Here is a 14,734-nt window from a genome sequence, read left to right as displayed (position 1 = left end):
TGGTTAGGCGGTTAGGCCTTCAGCGATTAGTAGACGGTTATTAACCGCCTACCTTTTCACCCCTAAATTTCAATGTATCAACTTTAATGTTTTTCGTATTTTATTACATCTCAAAAGTGATAAATTGTAGTACGAAACAAAATCAACAATTTAATTTGAAAATATATATTAAGGTATACATTATATAATGAAAAATGTTTGGATACCGGAACTTTTACAACAACTTTTTTACAACCTAATATGATAGTCTACGTAAGTGTCATGCGATGTCACATTGATGAAAAAATTAAGCAACAAAATTTGAAAAGTGACAAATTTAATTATTTAGTAACTGAAGTCATAAGTACCACGTGAACTATTAAGTCAATCTTTTTTTTTTTTTTTTTTTTAAAAAAAAAAAAAACCAAATTATAACACCTGTAACAACATCTTAAATATTATAAGAATAATGCTACACATACTAAGACACGTTTAACGGTTGATTACATGTCCAACGGGCCAAGTAGTATTGGAGACTATAACAAAATCTAGATAGTCTGGTGGCACGAATTATGAAGGATAAATATTACCCCAAAAGCACGATCCTAGAGGTTGAGTTATGTAAATGACCATCATTTGCCTGGCAGAGTATCTTAGGGGTGAGTGGCTTACTAAAACAATGGCTCATTTAGAGGATTGGCGATAGTTGGGGGGAAGGGGGAGGGGGGGAAAATGTCTCCCAACGCTTTTGCTGTTCAATCCCCAAGGGAAATCTTTGTGGCAAATGGTAAGATGACCGAACTCATAGATTTGGATACTAAATGGTGAATCTAAAGCTTGTTACGGTCGAGACATTGATTGTCCTATATGCAACAAAATTTAGCAAAAACTTAGGCTTGCTAAAGATCTTATTGGAAGGTGATGCGCTACAAGTGATGAATGCTGTCGCATCTTGAGGACGGAATTGGAGCAAGTACACCAAATTATTGACGACATAAAAGGGGTGCTTAATTGTGTACATAGTTGGTAGATTGACAATGTTAGAAAATAGGTAAATTTTGCTGCCAATGGATTAGTTAAAGAGCTGTTAAACAAGTTATAAACCAGAAATAAATGAAAGAAGTTTATAATTGTATATGTGACATTGTTTTGTTATGCACTATCTTTAGAGAAGTGATATGTAGGGGACGAAAACCGTCTCCTTGCAAATCCTTTATTAAAAAAAAGCAAAAATAATTAAAAAAATGTCATTTAATGATATTTTTTTTTATTAAAAAGAGCTGGTTTAGGGACGGTTTTTCGTCCCCATCAATCAATTCCCCTATCTTTATGAGTTCATCGAAATCAAAGTTTTTGCTAAAAAGAAAAAGAAAAGATACTTCTAACGGGGCAAAGCGGCTAAAACCGAACCCGAGGAGTCTGGATCCAAATAAAAACCGGGAAACAAAAAGCCTTACCGAGTCGATGTACCGCAGAGACGAAAGTAGTCGCCGGCAACGCCATTTACGTACAGTTGCACTTGTCGCAACAAAATCAACATCATAAGGTAACTTTCCGTCCACAATTTTCCCGGGTAACAAACAACTAAAGTTCCCGGGAATTTTTTTTTACTTCGCTAGGGTTTGAGTGTAGGAATCTTTTTGTTTCTTGTTTTTTTTTTTTTTTTTTTTTTTTGCGAGCATTCTGGTGGGTCTAGGGTTTTTGTGGAGCAGCGATTTGGAAATCGACGGTTTCTGATTTGGTGACTTTCGTAGGGGATGGATTTGAAGGCGGAGCACTGATGTCACTGTTCTGGATTGTGATTCGTCAGCTTGCAGAGATCGAAGCGATGGTATTTTGCTTTTGAGTTCTTACAAATTTAGTTGATTGTGATTCTTTTTGTTAATTCAAAGAGAATGGAATTGTTTGCCTGTGTGTCTGTGGCATTTTAGTCTCTGTTTGGTTGCGGAGAAATTTAGAGCAGGAAAGGAAGTTGAAAATTTGGCACACTTGTTTTGTTATTGTTTTGAATACGCGAAGTGAAAATCCAACCTCAACTAAGCCAAATAGGTCCAGTGGAGTAGTGGTTTCTGTTTTCTTGGGTTCGAAATATAGGAAGATTCAAAGAGTAACTAGTTTCAGATTCTTTTTCCTCTATTTTCTTAGCAACCAAACAAAGCATTTAGGAAGAAATCCATTTTTCTATGATGGAGCGAGTGTGTAAAATAGGAGTTGTCCTAATAATCGATGGTTATGATGCTTAGCCTATCGGAATTATAGAGAAATGGGGAATGCAGCAAGTTTTGGTTTCATTTGGTGTGAAAAACATGGCCTAAGCGATTTTTTAAACAATGATGTGATTTTGTCTTTATCTATCCGTGCACAGGCTACATCGAAGAAAGTGATTACGAAGGAAGAGTGGGAGAAGAAGCTTAATGATGTAAAGATTAGGAAGGAAGACATGAATAAATTGGTGATGAATTTCCTTGTAACAGAAGGTTATGTTGATGCTGCTGAGAAATTCCGGATGGAATCTGGAACTGAACGTATCCTTAGTTTTCAATGATTGCCTACTCTTTTCTTTCTAGGTGTTTAGTGCTGACGCTTGGTGCTTTCTTTCATTTTCTGCTATATTTTATATTTGTTACTCCTTATGTATAAATAGCAGACATAGATCTTGCAACAATCACAGATCGCATGGCAGTTAAGAAGGCAGTTCAGTGTGGTAATGTGGAGGACGCAATTGAGAAAGTTAATGACTTAAATCCCGAGGTGGATATCCTAATCTGGAATTTGTTGCTAATTCTTTGGCATATTACATTTGTTTTTGGTGATGGTAATTATGAAATCATTACTTCAGCATGGCTTCAGGAAAGTTTACATTGTTCTTATCATCGTGCTGTTTTGCACACACTTAACAGCCAATTCATTTGATTTGTTAATCTTAAACTCTTGGGGTTTATTAGTTCATGTGCAATGTGCACATTGCATATTTAACTAGTTGATGTGCACTAAACTAAGTTTATATTGGTTTGTAAGTTTGTCATGAGGACCATTTGGAATTGAGATGTGAGGGACTGGAAGTTAGTAATAACCTATATGATACAATATTTTGAAATTTTATCTTTAGGGTCATTGCTAATTTGGCATTAACGACCTTATATGATTCTAACCCTTAATTTTCTTGTAGTTTAACTTGATCGCATCCTATACTAATTTAATAGGGCTTTTGTTGAAAATGAATGAATTATGCAACTGTATCTAATTAGGTTGCTATGTTACTTTTAATCCATGCTTCATTTCTTCCATTATGGATATATGAAACTCATACACCATTTTTTTTTTGATAAGTAAGAGAAATATCATTAAAAACGCAAAGCGAGTCAAGTACACGGAGTATACAAGAGGAGCGTCTAAGACGGAGAAGAAAAAAGAACAAGAAAATCATGAAAGCTAATCACTAAGGGAGTTAGGAACGCAGCAGTCCAAGTGTACAACGAATAAGAAAAGAAAGTTATGAGCTCCTCAAACGTCATTTCTTTATCCTCGAAGTTTCTATCATTTCGTTCCCTTCACAAGCACCACATAAGGCAAGAAGGAACCATCTTCCACACAACAGCACTTCAAGAGCGGCCACCCGTCCACCAACAAGTGAATAAATCTACCTCTCGAAGAGGCATTGCCCAAGACAAGCTGAAGTGGCTAAAGATGACATTTCATAAGACACGAGAAACCTCACAATGGAGAAGAAGTTGGTTCACTGTTTCCCCATTCATCTTGCACATACAAATACCTATCAATTACAATGACATGCCTCGTTCTAAGATTATCCATGGTAAGGATCTTTCCTAGCTCTGCCGACCAAGCAAAAAAAGCCACTTTCAAGGGAACATTGGTCCACCAAATACTTCTCCAGGGGAAATGATCTTTCTCTTTGCAAGTAAGAACCTTCTAGAAAGAACTAACCACAAACTTCCCTTTGTGAGGAGTCCACCAAAGCTTGTCGTCCTCTTCACTTCTCACTCTAATGGAATACAACAAGGTGAAGAAGGAAGCCAAGACATCCACCTCCAAGTCGTGGGCCGCTCGAATAAAGCCGAAGTCCCACTAAAGGGAACACCCTCCGAAGCCATGTGAACTGCAACAGGCGCATCCTTATCACTAGCAACGCCATATAAAACCGGGAAAGCTTCCTTGAGGGTCATCTCTGCACACCACACATCATGCCAAAATCTGATCCTGGACCCATAACCTAAAATAAATCTGGTATGACTACGAAACAAACTCCACCCCTTCCTTATGTACTTCCAAAGCCTCACTCCATGAGACCCAGGGGGATCTAAAGAGCACCACCCGTCCCACGCACCACCGTACTTGGCATCCACAATAACTTTCCACCAAGCCTCTCTCTGATGTGTATAACGCCATAGCTACTTCCCTAACAAAGCCTTGTTGAATATCCTCAAGTTCCAAATGCCCAAGCCTCCCTCAGAAATAGGGGAACAAACCTTGGACCAACTAACCAGATGGTATTTGAACACTTCACCTAAACCTCCCCATAAGAAATCTCGATGGAGCTTCTCAATACAAGTTGCCACACTAGCAGGAATAGGGAAGAGAGACAAGAAATACATAGGAAGATTGGAAAGAGTGCTCTTTATAAGGGTAACCCTACCACCCTTGGACAGATACATCCGCTTCCAGCTAGCCAACCGCCTCTCAATCTTTCCAACAACACCATCCCAAATAGACTTGGCCTTAAAAGAGGCCCCCAAAGGAAGACCAAGGTACTTTAGAGGTAACGAGTAAACCCCACAACCCAAGATGCTAGCCAAACCATCCACATTATCCACACAACCCACAGGAACCAAAACAAACTTAGCCAAGTTAATCTTCAAACCTAAGACAGCTTCAAAGCACAAGAACAATGCACGAAGATAGCGAAGATGCTCATGATTAGCCCCACAAAAAACCAAAGTATCGTCCGCGAACAATAGATGAGAAATGTTAACCACCTCAGAGTGTCTAGAACCCATTGAAAAGCTTGAAAGAAAAGCCTATTTGGACAATAGCAATGAGCAACTTACTTCGAGCCTCCATAACGATAACAAACAGAAGAGAAGACAGAGGATCACCCTGTCTTAGCTTGCGAGAGTTACCATAGAAACTAGACGGAGTGCCATTCACCAAGACAGAGAAGCGCATCGAAGAAATGCAATGCGCTATCCAAGAACACCATTTCTCCCCAAAACCACATCTTTTCAGCATATACAATGAGAAATCTCAGTTAACATGATCATAAGCCTTCTCAATGTTCAGCTTACAAAGCAACCTTGGTTCACCGGAATTGAGATGACTATCCAAACACTCATTTGCTATAAGAATTAAACCAAGGATTTGCCTACCTTTCACAAAAGCATTATGAGGTTTTGAGATAATCTTTCCCACAACCCTTCTCAATAGTCAGACAACATTCTAACTATTGTTATAAACAATATAAATATATATATATATTGATAAAGTGATCAAAAATGTATGTTGTTGTGATTGCTATCCCTAGCAATCAGCTTTTTTTTTTTTTTTCCTCATGGCACTATTTTTTTTTTTTTCTCCGTTCAGCATTTTAGAGATTGTATGGGATGCCTGTTAATTAGCTTGAATTCCCTTTTTGTTTGATCATTGAAAAGCACCTCCAAGTTTGTAGATATGTCTAGGTATAAGAACGAGTGCCCTTAATGACCATTAATGAGCCCAATTTCCTGCTGGAATCCTTCTAAAACGGAGACAGATAGGTACTTTTAAAGGATGTAATACATCTAGTTAGAAAATGACCCAATAAGATCATGTCACTATTGCTTGGCTTATAGCCCCAAGCTTTGACCACATAAAGAATTCATCTTTCCTGTAAGTAGTTGGAATTCTATTATTAATTGGTTAGTGCCACTATAAACATTTCCAATAGTGAAGGTATGTTCATCCTCCCTTCAGATCTTACCACCAAACTGACTGCTTTCAAAATGCAGGTAGTAGCTCATCGACTACCTGCATTTGAAAGCAGTTAAACTTGATTTTCTGTGCTCTTTGAAACCTTTTTTATTACAGAGTGAGTTTTTTTTTTTCTCAATCTCGCTGGAGTAGGCGAGAAGTATCATGCTTTCGTTTTGATTTGTTGTTGATTGAATAATGGATAAACCAGTAAGTAGGGTCTTGCTTAGCTTGAACGTGTACAACTAAAGTGTATAGCTATGTAAATGCAAGGTTTTTGCTCCATCCTGTGAAAGATTGTCCCACACGTATCTGACCCATTGTTAGCTTTGCTTAGGCAGTAACACGTAACACGTAACTTCAAACTTCTGGTTGCTATGGCATTTCATCAAACGCAAAGGAGAAGCAAACTCGTGATTGAAAAGTATTTTTCTTTAAACTGATGAGAAATATAAATCAATAGGGAGATAGAAAGGAGTAGAATTGGAAAGATGTAAAAAAGTAGAGAGAACGTCCCTGGGGGTTGGAGATATAGAAAGTGATACAACAAACCAAGGAAAGATAACAAGATGGAAGAGGTAAGAGAAGAACCAAATGAGAAAGGAAGGCAAGAGGGGCTGATAATAGAACAGACAAACTAGGAAAGCAAAGAGTGGAGAGTAGGAAATGGGCGACACAGGGCGAACCTAGAAAAGGGGTGGAGAGCAGAAGAGATAGGAAGGCAAGAGGGGCTGATAAGAGAACAGAACCTAGAAAAGAGGTGGAGAGTGGGAAATTGGTGAGTTAGACCGCAAGCTCTTTCGAAAGACTAATTGTTATTCAATATTCATCCAAGTTCTCCATCTCGTTTTACGCGAAGGCAGCCAGTATTTGAGCACCACAAAACTCTAAAAACACATGGAATCCATCAAAACTACTGAGCTTGTATTGATACGGATTGGAACCCATGCATCATTTTTCTAAAAGCTTCCTAAAATCATCAGATTCCAGAAACATGAAAACCTTCCAAATCAGGATTATTCTTCTTGTGGGCATCTGTCCGCATTATGACTCTTGTAGAGTGATCATGTAAAGAAGACTTGTGAAATAGATGCCTTGTCATGATATAGGATAATTTTTTTTATTGTTTTTCAGTTAGATTACCAGAATGGAGGTGAAGGTAGTGTCATTAGAACTTGGGTGAGATATTATCTGATATAGGCTCAAACTACTCTACAGAGGTAGTTGTGAACAATCTTTCACAGAATAAGTAATTGTACATGTACCTAATCTTTATATTGTTAAACCCATTTTTTGGAAGTTGGCTTGTTTATTTGTCTGCTGTTTTCACTTTCTTTTGTCAACCTGCTGCTAAGAATAATCTTTTTTCTTCTCATTGAACTGGAACCTTGGGAAGAGAATTATGCTGTGTCCCCCCTCTACTCTGAATCAGAATCTTAAAGAACATATACAAGTGTTATCTTTGAGATTTTGTCCTGCATCTATTTCTGAAAGATTTTTTTTCATAATTTGTGTTATGGAACCAATTATTTCTGATTTAGGTTCTCTTCTTTTCTCTCTCTCTCTCTCTCTCTCATTTTTAAATTTAGTTGTTTATCCTTTGAATTTTATATGCAGATACTCGATACAAATCCCCAATTGTTTTTCCATCTTCAACAACAGAGGTTGATAGAACTAATTCGGAATGGGAAAGTAGAAGAGGCTTTAGAATTCGCTCAGGAGGAGCTTGCACCAAGGGGAGAAGAAAATGTATGACTTCATTCTTTATGACTTTGGTATGGGTGACCCAAGGGGTTAGCTCAAGTGGTAAGGGTCTTGGTCTTTGTGGTAGTCTAATGAGGTCTAAAGTTCAAATCTCCTTGGGTGCAAACAATTCTTTGGGGCTAGCCTGCCGGCGAAGCCGGAGTATTACCCGATCCGTGTGGATGGGGCATTCTACACGGGTCCAAGGTTTATCTGACAAGGGTGGGTACATGAAGTGGCCTTGCCTTGGAAGGGTTCATTGTCATAAAAAAAAATTAAAAAAAAAATAAAAAAAAGAAGAAGAAGAAAGACTTTGTGGTGTGGCTTGCAGTCATGCATGTATAGTTTGAGTCTCTTCTTCTTGTGATGAATTTCTTTGTTGCTTTCTTTGTTAATAATTGTTAAAGTTTTAATGTTGACTATATAGACAAACATGCAGATAGGATAAATGTTGAAATAATATAGTCTATTCCACTATCCAACTTCGTTTCATTGCTACAAATTGGTTTAACACTTGGCCTAAGAAAATTAGTTGTCTGCAGCAAAGCTTTTTAGAAGAGTTGGAGAAGACTGTTGCACTTCTCGCTTTTGAAGATGTTTCCAATTGTCCTGTTGGAGAGCTTCTGGACATATCACAGCGCCTAAAGACAGCCAGTGAGGTGAATGCAGCCATCCTTACTAGCCAGAGCCACGAAAAAGGTAAGTGCATTTGTCATTTGATCTTTAACAGTAATATTTGCCATTCTCCAGGGTATGAAATTAATATATCATGGTTCTCTCATTATAAAAATATTGCTGCTCAGATCTTAAAAAATAAAAAGTAAAATAGAAATGAATAAATAAAAATATCAATATCGCCACACATAATCACATCTTTTTTAACAATTTCTTCATCATCCTAGAGTCACAATATGGGACTTTGGCTCTAGTTAATAGTTTGAGATGTTTCCTCTATCATGTTTGGGATTCTTGTATAAACCCATGCATACACATGCTGATGGCTATAAATTGTTGATTGAGCTCCTCCAATGATTCCACTATCGGCTATAATCACCACCTTAGATTTGGCAATGGAATGGTTGGAAGAAGATCAGACTAGAGACGCCCGATAATATCCTGAGTGTGTCCATCAGTGGAATATTGAATATTGTTTTGATGCAGCACAACAGTAAGAGACCAAGAAGAAAGTAGAAGGAAGAAGAAGTGGGAAACAAAGGGAGAAGAAATAGAAAAGCAAACCGCAAGGAGGAGAAGAAGACAAAGGCAGAAGAGACGTCAAATCATTCTTTATTCATCAAAAACTGCTAACAACAATACAAAATTGGGTTTAAATAGACTATAACATAAACCCTAATCCTTATCATACTTGGGGGTTGTCTAAAAATAACATAACATAACCCAAAGTCTGGAAAAATAAATAACATAACAATAAAATGTGAAATAACAAAATTGCCACTATAAAAATCTTAAAAACTTGCCCTCACCTCCCTGTCTCAAACTGATGGAATACAATTTATTGAAGAACAACATAAAGAGTTCTAGGTCTCTCTTTCATTCCTCGTTCCAGTCACTCGGGTCTGTGTATCGTGGTTCTAGTGCTTTCGTGGGTTGCTCCTCTTAGTTAGGTAGGGTGCTTAGCTGGTGGGCTTTTGTTTTCTCCGGCGAGAATGCGTTTTCGTTCTGGGTTGGTTATTTGAGCTTGGGTGTGCCTCGTAATGGAAATGAGATTACTTGTGGAGTCAAAATCCTTTGTCCTTTCGGTCTTGGAGGGGGCGTCGGTGTTGTGGGTGGAGGAGAAGAGACAAGGCTTCCATGGAGCGGTCGTCCTGAGCTTCCATTGTTCTGCATGGCTTGTTTCGACGATGGAAATACTTTTGGGCTTTCCTGGAGAATAAGAGTTTATCAAGTCTTACAGGGAAGGACCGAAGTTGTTGATTGCCCGGAGAGGTGGCAACAAAGATGGCCGGTTCTTAGAGGCGGCGGTGTTTGGGTTGGGCGGTCGGAGAGGGTTCGTTCTGATCCCGGAGGGTCGCGGAGGTTGGGGCTGCCGCAAGTTTTCTCGCGAGTTGAGTAAGATTTCTGCCTTTCTTTCTGCTGCGGTGGGCTGTGGGAGTTGGTCCTCGGTTGCGACGGTCAATCTGGGTGGGAAGAAGGAAGGGGAAATGCTGGGTTTATCTTTCAATAGGTCGGGGCCTTCATATGCGACAATGGTGAGTTCGGCTCCGGTGCCGGCAGCAAAGGAGACGCCCATCCCCGTGAAGGTGATCCCTTCGGTTGTTCTGTTGGATTTGGACAAACCCCTTTGTCCGATGGGTAAGCAGCTTCGTTCTCCTAGGTTCTTTGCACGAGGTGGTGCATTTCCAGATAGGGGGTCTTTTTTGAATTTGAACTTGCACACGTGGAGAAATTTGCTCGTTAGCCTTTATTTGGCTTTGGGCCGGGTTTTTGGGAAAAGGTTGGGGCGGTCTTCTGGGTCTAGAAAGGGCCTTTTTCGCAAAGGCCTTCGTTTGGGTCGGTTTATTCCGAGACCTAAACCTAAAGTTTTGCAGCAGCTGAAAGTTCTTGTGGGTGCGATTCTGACAGCCGTTCGTGGGAGTCTTCTTTGGCCAGAGATATCGTCGGCGGCAGATTATGGGGTGGGTCAGGAGGTGTCAAGCTCTGGGGGTGGGTCGTTTCTGGCGGTCGTACCCGTCATGCCTCCCTCCCCTATCATTTTCCCCCCTTTTCCGGCTCTGGATTTGCTGCCTCCGGCGTCCATGGACGTCGCTTCGGCTCAGGTTAGGTCTAAAGTGGATTATGTTCATGCCTCTCTACCAAACTCTTCAATCGGGGCTGGTGCTGGGTTGGCCGGCTTTTCTTTCTCCATCAGGGGCGGCAATGTTGAGAGAGAAGATCCGTTGTTCTCTTCCTGTGTTGCAGCCTTCTAAGCCATTCCAAAGATACTACAGAAAGGCTAGAGAACTCAGGGTAGGCCATTCTGTGAAATGGAACGAGGTGTTAGCTGATTTACTGGTAGCTTCGAAGACTCCTGTCTGTAAGGGTTCAGTTACAGCGCCTCTAGTGAAGAAGTTTGCGGGTTCGGTGAAGAAAAGTTTCCTTCGGAAGGGGTTCCTCAACCCACCGCCTCGGGAGGTTAAAGATGTTGGAGTGGAAAGACTTCCCTCCCCCCCAAATTGTCCTCCACCCTTAGAGGGTAATGGCTTTTCCCAATCTCGGAATTGGCCTGTTGGGTTTGATCAAAATTGGGAGATTGTTGTTTGGGAGAAGGACAACGATTTTTGGGAGGGGTTGCCCTTGGACTGGGAGATGGATGGTTTTCAAGATGAGGAGTCTTTGGCTATCTTGGATGCCTTGGAAGAAGATATCCATCGAGACAAGATGATTGCTCGCCAGAAGACAAAAGGCAAGAAGGAGCTCCTGAATTTGAAGAGCTCCATCAATTATGGCGATGCTAGCATTTCCTCCAAGCGTTGGAAAGGAAAAGCTCTCATGTTGTAGGGGGTTTTAGTTTGGGGGCATTCAGGGCAGGTTTGGGTGCTTGGTAGGGGTTATTGTATTTGGGGAGCTTCTTATGTTCCTTGGGTGTTTGTTGGGGGCTTTCATTTTTTTGGGTTCTTTTGGGTTTCTTGTAGTTTTGGGGTGTTTCTTTTGCTTTTTGGGTGTTTGTTGGGGGCTTACCTTTGTTTTTTCGGGTTTTGGGGCTTTTCTTTGTCTTTTGGCTTTCCTTTGTTTTTGTGGGCTAGCTGGGTTGTCCTTCTGTATACTTTCTGTGTACTTAGGGCGCTTTACGCTTTTTTTAATGAAATCTTCTTACTTATCAAAAAAAAAAAAAAAATCTCAATAACAAAAGTGCCAATAACAAAATCATCAGCGATAAATCACCAAACATAAAGTCATAGACTGGGCCGTCCTCCAACGTCGGCGTTTATACACGTGTTACATGCCCCTGGTATTCCATGTGCAGTCGAAATCTGGCCAGCCCTCCCAACAAACTGGGAAACGCCTAACTTTGTCATCCTTGGTAAAGACAACCTGCTCATCCAAATAGCATCAATATATGCTTTTTGTGTTGGTGGAAGGGGTAGCTGGACGGGATCAGATATATGGTTGGTGTCGTGGTCAGATGAAGGGTACTCAAAAGGGTCATCTAGGATAGCTAGGTGGCCCCTATAAGCATTTAGGTCCTCTACATTAAATGTGAAGCTAGTACGATGGTCGGGTGGGATGTTAATGACATACGCATTTGGTCTGACCTGCTGCAACACTTGAAAAACTTGACACTATGAGCTTGCAATTTTCGAACGGATCCAGGTGGGAACCGTTCAGGTCTAATCTGGACTATGACATAATCTTCTATGCTAAATGTAGTGTGACGCTTGTGTGAATCAGCTTGAAGGTGGTGTGAATCAGCTTGAAGGTGGTGTGACTAAGTGCAGTTCTTAGTTGCGGCTCCCAACAGGGGCTTCAACGGCAAAGACGAAATGACGACAAGGTGAATGCGGCGGCGCGACTGGGTTGTGCTTGCGAGAAGATGGTCGATAATCTATGCCCGAGTGGGAGGCTGAAATGATGATGTCCGGCCGTGGGCTGATAGAGAAGGCTAACAATGAGGCACGTTAGGATGTTGGGTGTTTTTGGCGGCGGTGCTTAAGGTTGTGCGCATTGGTGGGTTTGGATGTTGGGTGGCGGTGACGCAGTAGCGTGGGGTGATTGAATCACTATGGGTTGTGGGGGTATATATATATATTTGTTTGAATGGTGGCAATCTTGAGTGTTTGGGAGTTGGTGGGTTTTACGGGTTGATTTGGTCGGCAGTGGAGTGGCTTGGGAGGGCGGGCATTGTGTTGGAATGGTAGTTGTTATGGGGTAGTACGGTGGTGTATCGCACTATTGTCATGGGAAACAATTAGGTTAGGCTTTGATACCAAATTTGATGCAGCAAGAAAGAGAGGGAGAAGAAAGAGAGAAGCAAACTGGAAGGGGGAGAAGCCGAAGAGGAAGAAGATAAAGACAAAAAAAAGACGTTAAATCATTCTTTATTCACCAAAATTGCTATCAACAATATAAAATTGGGTTTAAAGAGACTGTAACATAAACCCTAATGATACTTGGGCTGACCGCCCACTAAAAATAACATAAAGTCCAAAAACATAACATTGCCCAAAGTGTAGAAAATAAATAACATAACAATAAAATGCTCAATAACAAAAGTGTCACTAACAAATCTCTAGTTCTCAATCACTCAGCCATCCTCCGACGTCGGTGTCCATACAAGTGTGATTGGTGGCCTATGTCTGGTGTCCGTACCATATTTGATATTATTCTCAAAAACTTCTTCTTCTTTTTTATAAGTATTCTTAAAAACTTCTATTTTGTCTAATTGTCAGTAGCGCTGGCAATTTTTGACACGACTCGCGAACTTAACACAAAATTAGTGGATTGGGGTTAACCTATATAGTCTTATACTAATACCTCGATATTACCTGAATGCGATACGCGACATAAGAGCAGACAATTTTTGACACGATCCACTAATCCAACACAAAATTATCGAGTTGGGGTTGAAGGATCTGACCCCTTTAATTAAATAAGTTATGTTAGGGTTGACTTATACATGTCTCAATATGACTCGAACCTAACACTCGAACACGAATTGCTACCCATATTTGTCAGGTTCCAACTATTTCATATATGAATTTCATGTCATACAGATTCCACATAAAAGAATTATAATAAAAGAAAGAAATGCAATTGACTTGTATAATTGAACTCAAGTTTTAACCGTTGGTTATTGGAAGTTGGATCTTTTTGGGGTTTGTAAATAATGTCAAGTAATTCTACAAGTTTTTCTTGTATTCTTCTTGTGTCTCTCTAATAATGAAATGACTTTTAAAATCACAATAATAATTAATCACAAGCTCAATGATGATTTTAAAAGTCACATAATTATTAGAAGGACACAAGAGGGACTTCTAACATTGCTCCTTTTGCCTATGTTAGATGATGCTTTATGAGGGAAATGCCAAATTTAATTGCTGACCCAACTTTTCATTATTACTGCCTTTTGGAAATCTTCTTCCAATGTTAGTTTCCAAGTGAATAACTTGTGTATGATTTGGTTGAACCACAGACCCAAAGCTCCCCAGCTTGTTAAAGATGCTGATATGGGCCCAGAACCAACTGGACGAGAAGGCTGCTTATCCTCGCATAAATGACTTTTCTACGGCCACGCTTGAAGACTCTGCCATTTGAAATTGCATGCGTGGAGGATGTAGGTGTTTCTTAGATTGAATAGATCAAGTTCGATGTAATGAGACATGATGTTTGTACTTTTATCTGAAAATGACTGTATCTAGGTGTTATAATCTCTTGCATGTTGTTCAGTTTGGAGTTAAATTTCTTTCAATAGATGCTGTTGTACAAAATGATTTGAATATTCTTCTCATCATATTCAATGCCAAGATTTGTTGCAGATTTCTTGTACGAAGAATAGCTCGAGTTGATGCAATCTCATCTTCTTGCCGTTTTGCCCTAGAATGTAAAAGCTCGCCCTTCTTTTGTTGGTTAGAGTTGTCTTGAGTGCTTAAAAAAAAAAAAAAAAATTACAAACTCGTTTTCTGTCGCATGTAACTCTCCAATTAATTTTATTCTCTTTTTTCATACAAAATTTGAAATTTAATCTAGTCCGTTGCAAAAACTACAACACGGTTTGATGTAATTTAAAGAAGAGAGAAATTTGTAATTTTTTTTTAAGTAAAAAGAAGTTTGTAATTTTTTTTTATAGAAAAGTGAAAAAATTTTATTTTGTAGTAGTTTTTTTTAATGAGTAATAAAAAATTATTGATGTAATAAAAAATGAAAAAAATTTCGAATATTTTGAATTTGATTTTTTTTTTTTAGAAGTAAAAAAAAGGAAAGGGGAGTGGAGTTGTATATCAAATGGTGCCACAGTTTTTATAGCATGCACCTCATAGTAAATCGAAAGACGGTTATTCAAGGCAAATGATGCAATCATTCAGTAGCAGTGATCCCCTGATCAATCACGAAA

General features: G+C 39.6%; 1 protein-coding gene across 2 annotated transcripts; it reads left to right on the top strand.

Annotated features, from left to right (window-relative positions):
* Positions 1–1,371: 1,371 nt before the first annotated feature.
* On the top strand, positions 1,372–14,176 carry LOC133869646 (protein GID8 homolog). Of its 2 annotated transcripts, XM_062306700.1 has the most exons (7): positions 1,373–1,525; positions 1,734–1,810; positions 2,345–2,504; positions 2,624–2,730; positions 7,561–7,692; positions 8,229–8,385; positions 13,817–14,176. In XM_062306700.1, exons 2-7 carry the CDS (start codon positions 1,760–1,762, stop codon positions 13,936–13,938), a joined length of 729 nt encoding a protein of 242 aa, XP_062162684.1. In that variant the 5' UTR covers positions 1,373–1,525; positions 1,734–1,759; the 3' UTR covers positions 13,939–14,176. The 2 variants fall into 2 exon arrangements, with proteins under 2 accessions (XP_062162685.1, XP_062162684.1); XM_062306701.1 differs by lacking the exon at positions 7,561–7,692 and having other exon boundaries at positions 1,372–1,525.
* Positions 14,177–14,734: the final 558 nt, after the last annotated feature.

This window comes from Alnus glutinosa, chromosome 5, assembly GCF_958979055.1.
Source record: "Alnus glutinosa chromosome 5, dhAlnGlut1.1, whole genome shotgun sequence".
NCBI lineage: Eukaryota > Viridiplantae > Streptophyta > Magnoliopsida > Fagales > Betulaceae > Alnus > Alnus glutinosa.
Note: the sequence above shows the minus strand (reverse complement) of the source record. Positions and strands in the feature narration are given on the sequence as shown.